The sequence below is a fragment of the Platalea leucorodia genome (assembly GCF_965183815.1).
Source record: "Platalea leucorodia genome assembly, chromosome: 4".
Lineage (NCBI taxonomy): Eukaryota > Metazoa > Chordata > Aves > Pelecaniformes > Threskiornithidae > Platalea > Platalea leucorodia.
The window spans coordinates 97,644,061-97,660,901 of NC_138826.1; the positions used below are offsets into that span (position 1 = coordinate 97,644,061).

General features: G+C 37.0%; 1 protein-coding gene across 2 annotated transcripts in view; it reads right to left on the bottom strand.

Moving 5' to 3' along the window:
- DOCK4 (dedicator of cytokinesis 4) overlaps positions 1–16,841 on the bottom strand; it is a 249,613-nt gene that overhangs the window by 88,023 nt on the left and 144,749 nt on the right. For both annotated transcript variants that reach the window (XM_082311114.1, XM_082311115.1), the window contains exons 14-17: positions 4,963–5,087; positions 3,285–3,447; positions 1,612–1,718; positions 802–958 (exon numbers count right to left, since the gene is read on the bottom strand). In XM_082311114.1, coding sequence (XP_082167240.1) covers positions 802–958; positions 1,612–1,718; positions 3,285–3,447; positions 4,963–5,087 — 552 coding nt within the window. The remainder of the gene's footprint in view (positions 1–801; positions 959–1,611; positions 1,719–3,284; positions 3,448–4,962; positions 5,088–16,841) is intronic.

Here is a 16,841-nt window from a genome sequence, read left to right on the forward strand (position 1 = left end):
GTGAAAATCAATGCTACTGAATTTAAAAAGCTGCTCTAGTTGTTAAACACCTATAATCAATTTGAAAGCAATTAGCAATTTTATCATAATACATATAAGAAGGGTAAAGATAGTCATTCACACACAAGAGAGAGATCTTAAAACTGTGATAAACAGCTCAGAAAAAATAGTATAAAACTGTGGGGATATCAAAGAATGGTCAGAAACACATTGCCAAGCAAATACAAAATATTTAGAAATTTGTGGAAAACTGTTTCAGTTACAAACTGTAGTTAATATAGCAAATAAACAAAAATCTTAAGAATTTTATACAGAGCAATAGTAAAAAGCGCAAACACATATATTTCTATCTGCTGCTCCATATATCCAGTGTATTGGATTAAGTAGCAGTAAGTGTTTGTTGGCTTTAAGGAAGAGAAGTGACACAACAAAAAAACAGTATGTGCCTAATTGAAACCAAACTGCCACAGCCTAAAGCCTACAATAAGTATTTCATAAAAACTCTACAACAAACAGATTAAGAGGTTTTGTAAAGCAGCTGGGTTTTGATAGTTGATTCCAAGGGTGCTGCATTTGATTCCAATATCATGTTAATCTAAAAAGCATTCTTGAACTACTTAAAATCGGTGGTTTATCATGCTGCATTGGTTTCCATCTGGATATAAAAAATTATGAAGAAAACCAGTTTGTAAAATGGATAGAACATAAGCTATTTTTGAGTACATCCATGCTTGCTTGGCACAGTAAAGGGTAGCTATCACATTTGAATTCATCATGTTTTAAATAATCAACATATCCTACCATTTTGTGTGAGTTTAGTGGAGCAAAGAAAGGATGTAATCCAGAAGGACTCTTTAGTGGTTTTTACTGCTTGACTGTTGTTTCCTAGGAAAATTCCCTTTGAAAAGGGGAGTTTGAGGTAGCGACCAGAATCCTGAAGGTTTGTGTTTTCTTCACACTGTGAAAACAAACCAGTTAAAATAACTGTACTGCATAAAACCAAAGGACCAAATCCCTAAATTACATAAATTATTACTGTTTCTCTGCCAGAAATGGACGAATTATCACTATGCCTGTTGCAACTTTGGTTTTGGATCGTAGACTTCAATGTCAGATACGACGTTAACAAATTTGCACAGGATATGTCAGATGAATAGCTACAAATTTTGGTATTAAAATGTAAAATTCATCTGGGAGTATATCAAATCCTCTGAACAAAGAGATAATTGTTAAATGTGAAAACAAAAATTCCACAAAACTGAAATATCTCTAAAAATTATAACATTGAGATCTGCATAAATGAGCTTGCTTGATTTTCCAACTTCAGCAATTCAGCAAGAGGGTATCATGGGGTTCACTTTGCATGTTATAAATACAATGTAATATAATAGCGAGACTTAGTAAAACCTGTGCACTAAAACACATACCTAAATTCAATTGCAGTTTGTAACAGGAAGCTTAATATTAAACAATCAGCAATGGATATTTTAATGGTGACAAGATTATCACTCATTTGGTAATGAATACAGACTTTCTCAACCTAATGTTTCTGGGCATTTAAAGTATGTTCCAGAGGAATCATTACAGCTACTGATTACTAATTCAAATTACCTTGTGTACAATGAGTTCATGGGTGCCATCTGGCAGAGTCCTCCCATTTTCCTGCATCAGGGGCACGAAAGAAAAGCCAAACAACTTCTTCTCACCCTTTTCTTTTGCTGAAATACATATGTAAATAGCAGCACTTAAAGTTACTATTACATATTTAGACAAAATAAATGGATATAATACAATGTAAGAAAGTATACTGGAAGCTACTTGCAGCTAGTCAGACTAAGATTATCTTAAATTTCTTTTCAGATTTGCACATTATCTCCTGTAATGGTTTCTTTTATCTCACTGTAAATCAGAAAACAGTATTCTGGCATGATTAGGTATTTATTAACAACAAATAACAGAAGCCACCAAATATCTAGTCTTAGCAATATATAGAATGCCAGGAAACCCAAATGAATGTGATCTAGCCAGTCCAACATGAAGAGAAAAGGGGTTTTTTTCCGACAGTTATCCCCTGTAGTAGCTTCTACCTACTGGTCTCCATTTTAGGTCAGCCTCAGGCTACACTGCACTTCTATTTTCAAATGAGGCATCTGCCTCTATAGATGCGATTGAAGATGTCACTGTTCCTTACATGAATGTTAGACAGCAGATAACGTTTTCAAACTTGGATGCCTAAGCTCAAATTCCAAAACTCATCTATCACCTAAATATAAAGCAGACTACAAAACACTGAGACAGCACAGATTTTACTGAAGACAATGAGTGCAGATGCTGAACACTTTTGAAAATAACCAATTTTTCATCAAATGTGTATATATGACAGTTTAGTACAGTTTAGCACAGGGGTGGTGTAGGCAACCATAACAAAAATATCAAAGATTGTGGGGAAAAAAAAAGTATCATCAGTTTGAAACATACCACTTTATTACTTCACAGCTTATAAAAGAAATCTTAAAAAGAAATCAATGCAAATTTCTTCCTATATTACCTGTTCCTTACATTTTGAAGTTTATGTACCTGAAATCTAAATATACTATAACTTCCAGTATGTGCCACTTTCCACAAAGGCAATCCGAATAATCAAATCTTGCTCTATCTACACTACCAAAAAGAGCCAAACAACAGCGGCAGTTTAAAAGGCACACAATGTTATCCACCTTTCTCGACAAGCTTGACAGCAGTCAGCACCATAGCTGTGAAACCTGTCTCACATACCTTGCTATGCAGAACATAGACCCAGACCTCAATTTTTACCTCAAAATCATCTCTAAAATTGTTCAGAATGTTTAGAGAATTTTGAAATTTTATTTTATAAAAACCAAAAAAAGGCAATTCAAAAGCGATGTTAATTGACCATGATGTATCTATGTACGCTTCCCACTGGTTGGATTGCTAAACATGTACTAAGGAACAGGTATAATTTTAGATAATTCACCAGGTAAATTCTAAATTTGCGTTTTGAGTTTACCTGAAATTCTGTTTACATTTGCAGCTGCAATGTTGTCTATTTCTATTTAATAAAACTAGACTGGTTTCTCCTGGTATTTAGGCTTTACCAAAGCACTGAGTTCCACCAAGTAAAGCTGCAAGCCTGAGAAACTGCGTCATGAAACCGTTACAGAGAAAGTTCATGCAGCTGTCTTCTTCCTGAGATATTACGGAAACTCATGTGCTGACTGCAGCTGTAAAGGAGAAGACTAGCAGAAGTCGTGAACAGCACTTACTGGAACAGTGCCGGAATTCACAGCGGATGTGTGCTCCTCTGAATTTATCCACAGGAATAGGAAGTTTCAGCAGCTCAGCCCATCTGGGACCATTGTTATGGTAAAGCACAAAGGAATGGTACTCGCTGGCTGGTGGCTCTCCAGAGCCGAATGAGATAAAATCCTAATGAAGAAGAAGTATTGATCAGAGATTAAAGGCAGATTAGTTCACTGGTAAGATGTCATCAAGGACTGTTCTTACAAGGAAGACTATTTAATATTTACATTCATATCATAAATGCCACATGTGGTATAATGCTTAATATCTTTAAACCCACAAAAACAGTAGCACTTCGTTAATATTTGCTGATTAGAAAAAATGGCAAGAATCATCCACACTGGTGAGAATCAAAGTATTATATAGGGGGAACTAGGTGATTAGGAAGGCTTAAGCAACAAATGCAATGTGAAGTCCCATGACACAGCATGATGCATCCAGTGTTATGCCCAAGCAACAAACAAGAATTTAACTGAGACAAGAACAGCCCATGAGTAAGATCTTTGGTCCTCTGAAATAAGCCTGTAACCCTGCTGTTATCAGTGACACGTCCCAGCAGGAAAAAAGAAAGAAATCTGGATTCCCTGATTAGGAAGAAGCAAAATGTTCGTTGCCTTTGCAACACCCATCATAGTGTCTCCATAGCAAAGCAGGCAAATGGATTTGTCTAAGTCCTGACTTGGTGATACCTATTAGTTCTCTGTGGGAAAGGTAACCTGTAGCTTTTCTCCTCAGCAATTATAAGGGATCACCTTTGCATCTCAATATCTTTTATTTTTTATGGGTAGTTATATATATAGAAAGGATATATACACACACATGCATATGTATATATATTTTTATATATACAAAAACATACATACATTGCATGCCATGCATTTATATGCACAATCTCACTTCACATATACGCACACACAATTTGCACCAGACTATTTGCATCAGCCTTTCTTCATTTTGTCACCCCACAGCCCTCAATATAATCAGAACATGTGAAAAAAGTACTTTCAAATAAAAGGGAAAAAAGATACTAAATATGTATGGAAAAGGTTGAAGGCAAACAGAAATCTTTTGGTACAGAAAAAATCTCAGACACTATTAATTATTAAAAAATTAAAAATAAAACAGTGCCTGTTTGTTAGCTATCACCAGCAGCATTCAATCAAATCTGAAGAAAAGAAAGAACATTAATTTATTCTTTTATTAATACATGGTGGTGATTTTTGGATCAAGGATCTCTGATTTATTAAAATCAGACAAAAAACTCGAAAATGATCAAAACATGTTCTGTGTAACATGAGGAAATGCATACCTGCTAAGAAGAATTATTCTGAAATAAAAATTCTCCAAAACTTGATCTTGTTGCAACATTTTCCAGCATCTTAATAGAATCATTAGTTATTTGGTTGGCAATTATAGGTGTTTATCCGAATCATGTAATTGATCAAGGAAATAAAACAAATGTGCATTTTTTTAAAGTTTTTAAGTAAAGTGGAAATACTTTGAATATCTAAAGACAGTAAAAGATAAACATGACCCTTCCAAAGCAATTTTGTACTCTTCAAACAATGACACAGATGATTTACATCTGAAAAAGTGTATCAAAAATTAACTAGAGCAAGGAAAAACATACAACAAAGATACCTTTAAAATTTGACCACTGCTGTCCACGACATGCATTGTCACTTCCACATTTCTGGCCACGCTTTTCCCTCCTTTCTCAAATTCTCCTCTTTCTACAGTGATATATAAATCATTCCTCATTTCCCCTATAAAAAAAACAAACCAAACACAAAGTGTGCAAGAGTCAGTTCAACTTGCTTACTTTTTGCTCAGTACTTTAGGAGACTTCCATCTTCTCTTCCAAACAAAGGATAGTATCACACCCACAATTCATAAGTATTTTTGGATTTTAAATAATAACAATTGTTTTCATAAACCAAGAAAACCAACAAAGCTTCAGCCTTCTAAAAGCCCAAGAAGTTTATCTACCATACTAAACCGTATCCAAGGGCTTTTTTACTTATCTGTTAGCTCTTCTTGGTCTTTACAGTAGCATCTCCAGCTATACCGAAGCTGGTGTCTAGCTTCACCTCATTTAATTCCTCTTTTAATCTAAGGCAATATTAATGTATTTTTTTCATTTGTAATCTTTACAATTTTCCATTTAATGTCTCCTTTAAGAACCGATTACAACTTTTCTATACTTAATCTCAAAAGAAAGGATATTACTTTGAAGAAGCAAAAAACAAGAGGTTGGTGTTCTTTCCATTACAGGGCAGGCTTCCCAGATTGCTAGCATTCAAATCTCTCTTTCTGATCTAAAAGATCTCAACATATTTTACATTGACAGGGTGTTCCAAAGTTTTCTAGCAAAAAGTTAGCTTAGTTATCTTATTTTTTGCTTGTTGGAAAGGCTTCCGAGAAATTAAAATCTTCATCAACACATTCAAACTACAAATCCAAGACAGACACTACCTGAGTGTTACATGGTATGTACAAGTTATTAAAAACTGCTAGCATGTTTAAATTTAAATTCTTTGCACATTCTTATGTTAACATGCTAAGTATTCTGTCAGACTGTAACCAGATCTTCTGGATGAGATCAATGGTAATTTTATTTTAGTTTCAACTGACACAAACCACAAAGTTTATACTTGATGAAAGGAACAAAGATTGTTTGGCGGTTGCGGGGGGCAGGCGGGCAGGGAAAAGCAGTACGGGTGGTGACTAGAGTGGCATGGTAGGGAAGCCCCTGTTCTGTTTGAAAATGCTAAATCTATTTCTAAAAAGTGTAAACTCATCTAGCCCTGGACAAACATTACTAGAACTACTTGGAAGCAACTGGACTTTCCTTATGAAACACTAAAAAATGAAGGATAAACAGCATCATAATTAGGAGCATCTTCTAAAATTCTAATTTCTAGATTTGGTAGAAAAAGAAATTGAGAATATATGCTTTAATCTAGTGAAATGCAAGTTTAGCATAATGGGAATATCCTCGTTTAGTAAAGCAGATTTTCACTGAGCACTGGTGAAAAGAAGTCAAGTATGACAATTTTGTGTATTTATAGGCATACCACTTAGAAGTCAAACATGAGATGGATACTTGTACTGTGGGTAAAACTAAAAGATATGTAACTGTTAAATAATTAGTGCATCTTTAATTTCTGGCTTCATTTTAATATGCAAACAGACTTTGGCCTACTTGCACTTTCTAGGATACCCTCATGTTTCACATTTCTTGCATTTATCTTACTGCATGCAACTCTCCAGTGATTTTTTAAGTACCAGAAACAATGATCCTGCTACAGTCTTCTAATATTTTTATAACATTATTCCATCACTGTATGTAAAATTAAATGATTCCTCCAAAGCACAATCTAAACCATTGCCACAGGAAAAAAAATAGTAAAAGAGGAAACTGCTATATTATCAAGCCGTCAAGAACCATGCCCATAAAAAAAAAAGGGTGAAAATCTACTATTGTATTACCTTATTATTAATTACCTTCTGAAACAACTATGGACAGAGGCTAGAGTACAGCTAGACAGAATGAACAGAAACAAATACCAGGACCAGATGGTATTCACTTAAGAGTTTTGTGTGAAGTCAAGGATGAAAGAGCTGAATTACTAATAAGTGTGTGCAATCATTGAATCATCTCTGGTTCTCGGTGGGAGTCAGGTTCAAAATAAGCAAAGGGTGGTGGTTATTCAGGTAATGGACAGCAAGGTTTGTAAAAATACTAACACAAAAGCAACCTCAAAACAAAACAAACCAAAACCTTTCTGAAGGATGTTATGAATGTGAGAAATGTAAAAGGTTCAATGGAAGAATGGAGAGTTGTGGAAGGAAGATCCATTAAAGGATATGAAACAGACGATCACAGGCAGCTCAGGGAATCCCTTGAGCTGAACATAGCTGGAGGCTGGGAGAGTATCAGGGGGTAATTACCATTCATGCATATATGCATGCTCAGTTCTTACTCTTCCTTAGGTGTCTGTTTACAACACTCAGCTAGACAAGCCCTTGATCTGAATCAGTAAAACTGTTCGTATGTTTATTCAGGTCATAAAATTACCCTTAAAACTACTAGATTCTGATTATTTCCCCATCGCAGTAATATTTTATCTTGCAAGTTTTAGAAGCTAGTATGGTATGGTCACCTAAGAGCATACAATATGTTGAGTCCTTGCTTAGCAAACACTTATACTAGGATAGGTTCTAGTAAGTGCTGGTAGTTCGTTGCTTTCAAGAGTCTTACAGTCAGAAAAATGACAACACACAACAATGAAAAAGAGAAGCTTTGTTATATAACTGATTTTAACACACAACTTGTAGTTGCAGCAATTTCTCTTTAAAGATTAACCTGAATACTACATGCATTTGTGCTACCTTCAGTCATTATTTTTATTTATCAGCAAAAAATGATTTCAATTTTCCATGGGGTCTTCACAGAAACATAACCAAATAACCATTTCCACCACAAATTTCATGACCTAGCCCAGACGAAACTCAGTGAAAACCATATTTTCTTCCTTTTTAAATAGAGTAAATTGTACAGGATTTAAATGAAAATGACACTGGAACAGGTTGCCCAGAGAAGTTGTGGATGCCCTGTCAATGGAAGTGTTCAAGGTCAGGTTGGATGTGGCTTTGAGCAACCTAGTCTAGTGAAAGGTGTCTTTGTCTATGGGGGGGGCAGAGATGATTGATCTTTAAAAATGTTATTTAAAGGTACCTTCCAACCCAAACCATTCTATGATTCTATGCAAAAATAGGAAAGCATTTCTAAAAAAAGTAATTCGAGCTTTATCAAAGTTAAGCAGGCTTTCAAAAACGGTGCCTGCATTTTAAGGTTTTTAAAAACATGCAAACCCATTGAGTTTCACCTCAATAAAGAAAGTAAAAATCAATAAAGAAATAAATCAATAAAGAAATAAAATCACGGAGAAAAAAGACACAGGAGGAGGATGTACTTTCACAGATATTGTCCTGTTGTCCTCTTACAGAACCTTGGCGGAGTTTGTAATCAGTGTCATGAGAGGATAGTTCAGATGAATTTTGTCCTGATCTACATCCATTCAGGTAGCTCTACTCTGTTTTCAATGTCTCAGAGCAAATCAAGACATGTGGGTCATGTTATTGAAAGAAAATGCCAGATTTTCTCCATTATCATGCAAGGCAAATTAAATCCAAGAGAAGAGTAAGCCTCTCACGCTGTATAAGAAATAAAGATGTTTTATATGGAAATGGATAGAAAAGCAAAATAGAGATAACAGAAATAGACTGGAAAATTAATCAAAAAGAATGTAAACTATGGGCTATATATCAAGGGTACAATCTGCTTCAGGTAGATGTAACAGCAGCTTCCTTTTCTCAAAGTATGTAGCATATCTGACATTTTATAAAAAAATGTAGGTTTTCGTTTAAATTTGGCCTTGTGTCTGGATTTGTACTCACACCTCTCTCACTTTTTGTTTACAAAAGATCACTACTTGCAACCAAAATGGAAGAAAACCAACTATATTGAACTTGCACAGTTCAGATAAGTGTACTGGAACGTTAAGAACTTAAAGGTTCCTGACAAATCTTTGGCACAATATTTGTATGAACGTATTAGGAACAAAAGCTCATAAGATCCAAAAGTCAATGGAGTTGTAAAAATCAAGCATAAAGCCTTATCAGAAAATAGCTGACTGTAAAAAAGAAAATGGATTTGGAAAGTAAATTTCACTCTGGAAAGGAAAAAGGAAAGAAAATTATAATAAAAACTTAGACAACTATATTTGGATCCAAATTTAAAAAATTATTTCACTCTCAATGTATTGCTCTGGAGATATCTTAATCACTTTTACTTCTCCAACATAGAAATACCATTGCTTCAATCTTCCTTAACAGAAATTCTCTCTCCAAAAAATGAGATTGTCAGTGTAAAACTAAGTTAGGGCATTCTTTTGTGATCCCTCTTTCAGTAAAAACAATTCCAGCTTCCTCTATAAAGTATTCAAACATCAGCAAATTGTTGAATTTATCTATATTCCTTTAATTGATCTTTTTAATTTATGGCAACTGCAATTACACAATTGATTACAAGAACATACACCATTTTTCTATGGGATCTTTGCCTTAACCAGTATACCAGACAGATAACTCTCACAGATTAAATCATCTTATTTTCACTAAGAGGGGCAATTACAGTCATAAGTAGCACTGAAAGGGAAAGTCCTGCTGAATATCTGAGTTCTGAGGTAGACTTTGGCGAGTACAAACAGTTTCTCAGCTAAAGTATCTATATGAATCAAATCTCTCCTAGGTGTATATGCACTGAGATTTTTTTCACAGTCTAATACTTGACCAAATGCGAGGAACTTATGCAGAAACAAGAGAGGTACATCTTATATATTTTAATTACTGGTCAAAAACATGCTTATAGGATTGAATCTCAATCAGATATGAGACTTGAAACATGATTAAAAAAAGCAACAGACTTATTCCAGGTTATATCCATGTTGAGAAATACAAAGTCCTCTTCTCTAGGTCTGTTTCAGTGAAAACATCCAATTGATATTTTCAGCATGAAGTTGGGTACAGGAATAAGCAACTGAAAACAATATCAAAAATCACACTCAACTTTGAGGTGACAAACCTACCTCTACCTATAATGAAGTTGTGTGCTATGAAAGATCTAGATCATTTGAAAGCATTTATTTCAAAAGAAAGGGCAGCTCATTTTTGCCTGTTCTTATGAAGCATGTCCATCCCTCAACTCCTGTTGTGACAGTTTCTTTAAGCTTTCTGAATTCACCAGGGCTTCTGGACTGTGCAATGAACATGTCGACGTGAACATCCAGTTAGTAACACTGTTGACCATTATAGGGTCAAACCCCATTATACATCAGCTTTGTCTAGGACTGACGTGCAGTTTTCTGGGTAAGAAAAGACTGTAGAACCGTGGACCACACACACTAAGATCATTAAATGTGTTTTGTGAAGCTAAACCACCTAGGTCTCCTTAGATGTGAAGGGCACTCCTAGAGATGTGGGTTATGGGCTGAGTCAACAGAAGCTGGAGAAAAGCAAATTAAAGAAGCCATGTATTGCATTTTTGTGTTGTCTGAATCATTTCACTGCTTAAAAAGCTGCTTATCTTGGCACAGCTATTTTCTAGCCACTATCCCAATAAAAAATGAGGTTAACATGTTACAAGCAGCCATAGGTAAGGCAGAAGGTTGGATGTGAGGTGACAAACAACAAAGCAGAACGAAAAAAAAAAAGGCTGGTGGTGGTCCCCATGAGGACAGGAAGTAATAAGCTGTCTCTTATAAAAACAGAAGAACTGTGAGGATCAAAGAGTGTATCTAGGGAAGCTGTTTGTTCTTCAGACAATAATGTGATGTGTTGAAAAAGGGTATCAGTATATTCTGTCCTAATTACAGAAGTGCCCCATTAACTACAACATTTTAGCACTACTTAGTTAACACCATATTATTTCACGTATTTGGCTAACCAAAACCAGATTTTTAAATATTAAAAGCCACAGACTGAAGCACTCTGGCAAGAACTTCTACTATGAAGTGAGAGCTAGAGCTAAATGGAAATTGAAGTTCCATAGAATTTAACAAAAAAATGTAAAGCTGCAGTGATGTGGATGATTATACAGCTTTAACTTTCCCATGCAACACAAGTGTTAAGTGCATATTCTACAGGGACATTTACTCTAACAAGTGAATTTAATTGTATGTGAAAGGTGCTGAACTGAAATGTCTGGGTTGCTAAATCAAGATGCGCAGAGCACAGCATTGGCAGTACTGGTCATATGGTCCTGCCAATACATTTCAGCTTTGACCTGGCAAAAATATCTTGAAAGCACTATTTGTAGGCTGAGAGAGGAAAAACTGCAAACCCTTCTTGCCTTGTCTGCTGCTGGTCACAGGGTGTACCCCCAGCTATCTATGGGACCTATGTGCAAGCTGCCCCCAGCTCATAGAGGTTTGAATGCTCCCACTGAACCTCAGGTGACAGGAACAAGACAGGTAATCACTAGTAAAGAGAAGGTCAGGTCAGGACAAGCATCAGGAGAACATTTGTATGAATGTATTGTTTGTTCTCTTATTTTTCTAGAAACGTTTGTACCTAACCTAAGCATCAAAGTAATGATCCTTCATCACAAAACTGTTTTTAAACTTACACTGAGGAAGCTGTAAGTTACAATTGGAACACAGATGATATAACAAGACTTTTCTCGTATTCCAACCACATTTAGAACTGTAGAATTTCTTGTAGCATATTAATATGGAACAAGGTTTTCAAGCTGGAGATAGCTGTCAAAGATCAAAGGTAGCTGTTTTTGTTAAAGAAAAGAGTTTAGTTTGCCAGCTATCCTTGAAAAGCTCTCTAGCAAAATAAATTCCAATTTGATTATTTAGTACTGTAACAAAACACAGCGTGATTGTATTTGAACAAGATAGCATCTCTGATAGTTATAGCTTTCAGTGCGCAAATCTAAACTGTCCTGACAGCAGCCACTAATTTAAAAACAATTACACAGAACTCACTAGGAGCTTTTGTTAGGAGCTGCTTTTTTGAAAGCTTTCCTCAGAATTATAGGTCCTTTAGAACCACAAATTGAAAAGGAGCAGAAAACATTATTTTGGTTAGAGAAAGTTCCTGTTCATTTACATCCCTCTAAAATACAAGCTAATGAGTTGGCTTTGTTTCATACCCTAAACATGACTTGAACAGCTTTTAAAACAATTTCAGTTGTAAAGACTGAAAATCTCTGGATGTGGCACGGACAAAATGGTATTATCCAGAATGTAAATCTTGTGGATGCAAAACGTTTTAGAGAAAAGCTCCTTGACACTTTGTAGAATGGGACAAGAGCTGTGTAGCTACTGTCAGCGGGAGGATCTCAAAAAAACATATAGAAGGTGATTTTAACTTGAGAAGAGGGCTAGGGTCCCTTAGTCCATCTTCCCTCCTACCCTTTGGATCAATCCACGCTATGCCTTTTAGCAACTAGGATAATCAATGACGTTACTATCCATGCTGATATACTGACAATAAGAAGCAAAACCGGAAGAGAAAAGACAAGGGCAGGAAATCTTCCACTCCCTTTTTAACCCAGTAAACTTGGAACTGGCACAGCTAAAGTTATGATAAGAACAACCAGTTTACAGAAACACAGGGAACAAGACAGAAGAGCTCAATTCAAAAGTAGGTAACCCTATGTCTGGGTGATGCAGCACTGACCACCAGCATGCAGCCTAAATTTCAACAAGTTACACTACAAGCTGATCATATTTGCAGTAGTCACAACCTGGAGGTTATAAATACTTCAACGATCAAAATACATGCGTTTATTAACACGTAACATATTAACTTGGGGGCGTGGGGTGGGAGGAGAAGAGGTTAAGTCCTGGAATACTATAGCAATACTAAACTCTTGCTAATGCTTTCTGGCAGTTGAACTTTGATGATTTCATAGAATCATAAAATGCTTTGGGATGGAAGGGACCTTTAAAGATCATCTAGTCCAAGCCCCCTGCAATGAGCAGGGACATCTTCAACTAGATCAGGTTGCTCAGAGCCCCCTCCAACCTGACCTTGAATGTTTCCAAGGATGGGGCATCTACCACCTCTCTGGGCAACCTGTTCCAGTGTTTCACCACCTTCATTGTAAAAAATTTCTTCCTTCAGACTGAATCTCGTCTGAATCTACCCTCTTCTAGTTTAAAACCATTAACCTATGTCCTATCAGTACAGGCCATATTAAAAATTGTATCCCCATCTTTCTTATAAGCCTCCTTTAAGTATTGAAAGGCCGCAATAAGGTCTCCCGAAGCCTTCTCTTCCCCAGGCTGAACAACCTCAACTCTCTCAGCCTGTCCTCATAGCAGAGGTGTTCCATCCATCTGAGCGTTTTTGTGGCCCTCCTCTGGACCCACTCGAACAGGTCCATGTCTTTCCTGTACTTGAGGACTCCACAGCTGGACGCAGTACTGCAGGTGGGGTCTCACGAGAGCAGAGTAGAGGGGCAGAATCACCTCCCTTGACCTGCTGGCCATGCTTCTTTTGATACAACCCAGGATACGACTGATTTTCTGGGCTGCGAGCACACATTGCCGGCTCATGTCCAGGTTTTCATCTATCAGTACCCCCAAGTCCTTCTCAGCAGGGCTGTTCTTCATCCCTTCATTCCCCAGCCTGTACTGATACTGGAGGTTGCCCCAACCCAGGTGCAGGACCTTACACTTGGCCTTAGTTGAACCTCACAAGGTTCACATGGGCCCACTTCTGAAGTTGTCCAGGTCCCTCTGGATGGCATGTCATCCCTCAGGCTTGTCAACTCTACCACTCAGCTTGGTGTCATCTGCAAATCTGCTGAGACTGCACTTGATCCCACTGCCTATGTCACTGATGAAGATATTAAACAGTACTGGTCCCAATACGGACTCCTGAGGGACACCACTTGTCACTGATCTCTAGGTGGCCGTGGACATTGAGCTGTTGACCACTACCCTCTGGATGCGACCATCCAACCCATTCCTTATCCACCAAACAGTCCATCTATCAAATACATGTTTCTCCAATTTAGAGAGAAGGATGTTGTGGGAAACCATGTCAAAGGCCTTAGAGAAGTCCAGGTATGTGATATCTGTAGTTCTTCCCTTGTCCACTGATGTAGTCACTCCATCATAGAAGACTACTAGGTTGGTCAGGCAGGACTCGTCCTTGGTGAAGCCGTGCTGGCTGTGCCGAATCACCTCCCTGTCCTCCATGTGCCTTAGCATAGCTTCTAGGAGGACCTGTTCCATGAGGCTGACAGGCCAGTAGTTCCTAGGGTCCTCCTTTCTACCCTTTTTTTAAAAATGAGTGCAATGTTTCCCTTTTTCCAGTCACTGGGGACTTTGCCTGACTGCCATCTCGTCAGGTCTCATAGACATGTATGTTCAGGTTCCTCAGGCAGTCTTGAACTTGATCTTTTCTTACAGCAGGAGAGACTTTACTCCCCCAGTCCCTGCCTTGAGGTCCATCCACTCGAGACATGTGGGAAGAGAGATTGCCAGTGAAGACTAAGGCAAAAAAAAGTTGAGTACCTCAGCCTTCTCCTTGTCTGTTGTTACCAGTTTACCAGTCGCGTTCCTTGGGGGGGTAGACTTTCCTTGACCTTCCTTTTCTGTCTGAAATACCTCTAGAAGCTCTTATTATTCTTTATGTCCCTTGCCAAGTTCAGCTCCATCTGCGCCTTGGCCTTCCTGACCCCATCCCTACAACTGGGCAATGTCCCTATACTCTTCCCAGGATACCTGTCCCTGTTTCCACTGCCTGTGCATTTCCTTCTTACCCTTTAGTTTGACCAGCACATCTTTACTCAGCCATGCTGGTCTCTTGCCTTCCCTTCCTGATTTCTTACATATGATCCAGACTTGTGTTTAATTAGAATGTTTTAAATTAATTTTTTTTCAAGTTAAGCAATCTGGCATCATTCATGAAAATCATCAGAAGGATGTTATGTGAGAGAAGGGCATCCTTAAGAAGATCAGCTCAGGAAGATACAGGCACACTGCATTTCACAAAGAATTTCATCACTGTAGGAAGTGAAATCCCATTATTGAAACAATTTCTTTTTTGTTTTACATTGTAGAATACACCAAAAGAGAGGCTGGCTGCTTATCAGCAAATGCATTCATCACTTTTAAGAAATAGGGCAAATTTCATTGACATGCTTGAAACTGCCAGTAAATGTGTGTCAGATTTAAAGACACTGACAACCACCCGTCAAGCTGTCTGTTCAGTGCTTTCTCCTCATACAGGAGTCCTTGACTTCTCCATTATTGTGGCAAAGAACAACTTTGCTACTTGCAAGAAGCTTTTGCATAGACTCATAATAATTACTATTTATGAGCAATATTCACATGACTCAAGAATGAGAAAATTTCATACTCTGTGCTTAAATATATACATATGAAGAAAAGGTCTGAAATTGGGACCCTCTGGGTGATACTTGACAAAACTTATTTGGGGCAGGGCGTGTGTCTGCATTTAAGTATATGACAGGGGATGAGCAGAAAGAGATAAGACCATTTCTGTTATTTATATACTGCTAGCTAGTTTTAATATTATCTCTGATATTCTTGTTTATACAAGCCAAGCATTAAAACAACTCTGCATGTGTTTGAATTTCGGGAGCATTGATGACTTTGGTAATGCTACTGCCTTTTTACTATTGGATTAAGTAATGTTTGGCATTTAAATCAAAGGCAAAGATGAATAAACAGATTCCTTTTCTCAGTTACCCTATTGTCCTTTTTCAACAGAACATTATCTGCATTTTCAGCTTTATTACAGAAACTCTCAACAAGCCCTGAGAAAAACTCATCAGAAAACAGCCGATTAAGCAAATGGAATGCCCTTTATGAGGGATTCTCAAACTGTAATACTTACAGATTTCAAACTGATTGTAGATCTACCACTTAAGACCCAATTGCTCTGACTTTTTTTTTGCTCTTCCTTTTAACAATGAGATGTGAAACAAGTTGCTTTGAACAACTGAGGAATAAAAGACTTACAAGTTTTAACAGAAAACTTTGACCTGTGGATTTTGAATAGCTACAATATAAAGAAAATATTTCCAACAAAATTTTGAAAGATATTTTTACAGTGCTAAAGCATTCACTTATTAGTTTGCTAGTGCTCCTTACCTGGTTTATTGAAGAAAGACTTCCAAGCCGTAACTATCCTCGTATACACTTCCCATGCATCACTGCTATTTATTCTATGCTCAAAAGAAAGCCAGCTTACTCTTCCAAATACTATAAATTGCACAAGACCCTTCTCCCTGTTTTTCACTTCCAGAGATTTTAAATCAAGAGAAGTCCAATTAAATTATGGCCTTTCTTCCCTCTCCATAGTTCTCTTCTATTTTTCCTTCAGTTCCTAATGAACCAAGAAAATAAGCCAGAGGTGATAGGAAGGAGAAGGAAAACAATATAGAAGTTCCTTGCACTTGTCTATTCAAGTACGTAGTCATGTATTAGTATCCTTGTTTTCTCCAGTGACTTGTAGAAATGATAATTCCTTTGGTAGACAGGATCAAAGCTTTAAGAAAGTATTAAAATAGGATTTGGAAAGCAGAGGATATTCCCCATAGAGTACTACAGTTTCGTGAAAGGTCAAAATTCAGGGTGTCTTTACTCCACAATATTGCTTAAACATATTTTGTGTAACTAATATATCCAGGCAATATTACTTTCAGTAATTAAAAATACATATTTCTGGCTTCTTGGAAATCAGAACAGCAAACAATAGCAGGTGTTAAATTTAGGCTGTTTGTACTCCACACAGGATGAAGACGACTGAAAAAAATTCATACCACTGCTCATGGGAGAAAAATGCTTAAGTGTGTCAGACACATATTTCTTTTCCTAGAATCCTAGCTCTTTACTAAGTCCAAGCTCACTGACAGATACAGACATTTACCATGATGAAGAAAACAGATTCCATAGCTTTCTTTG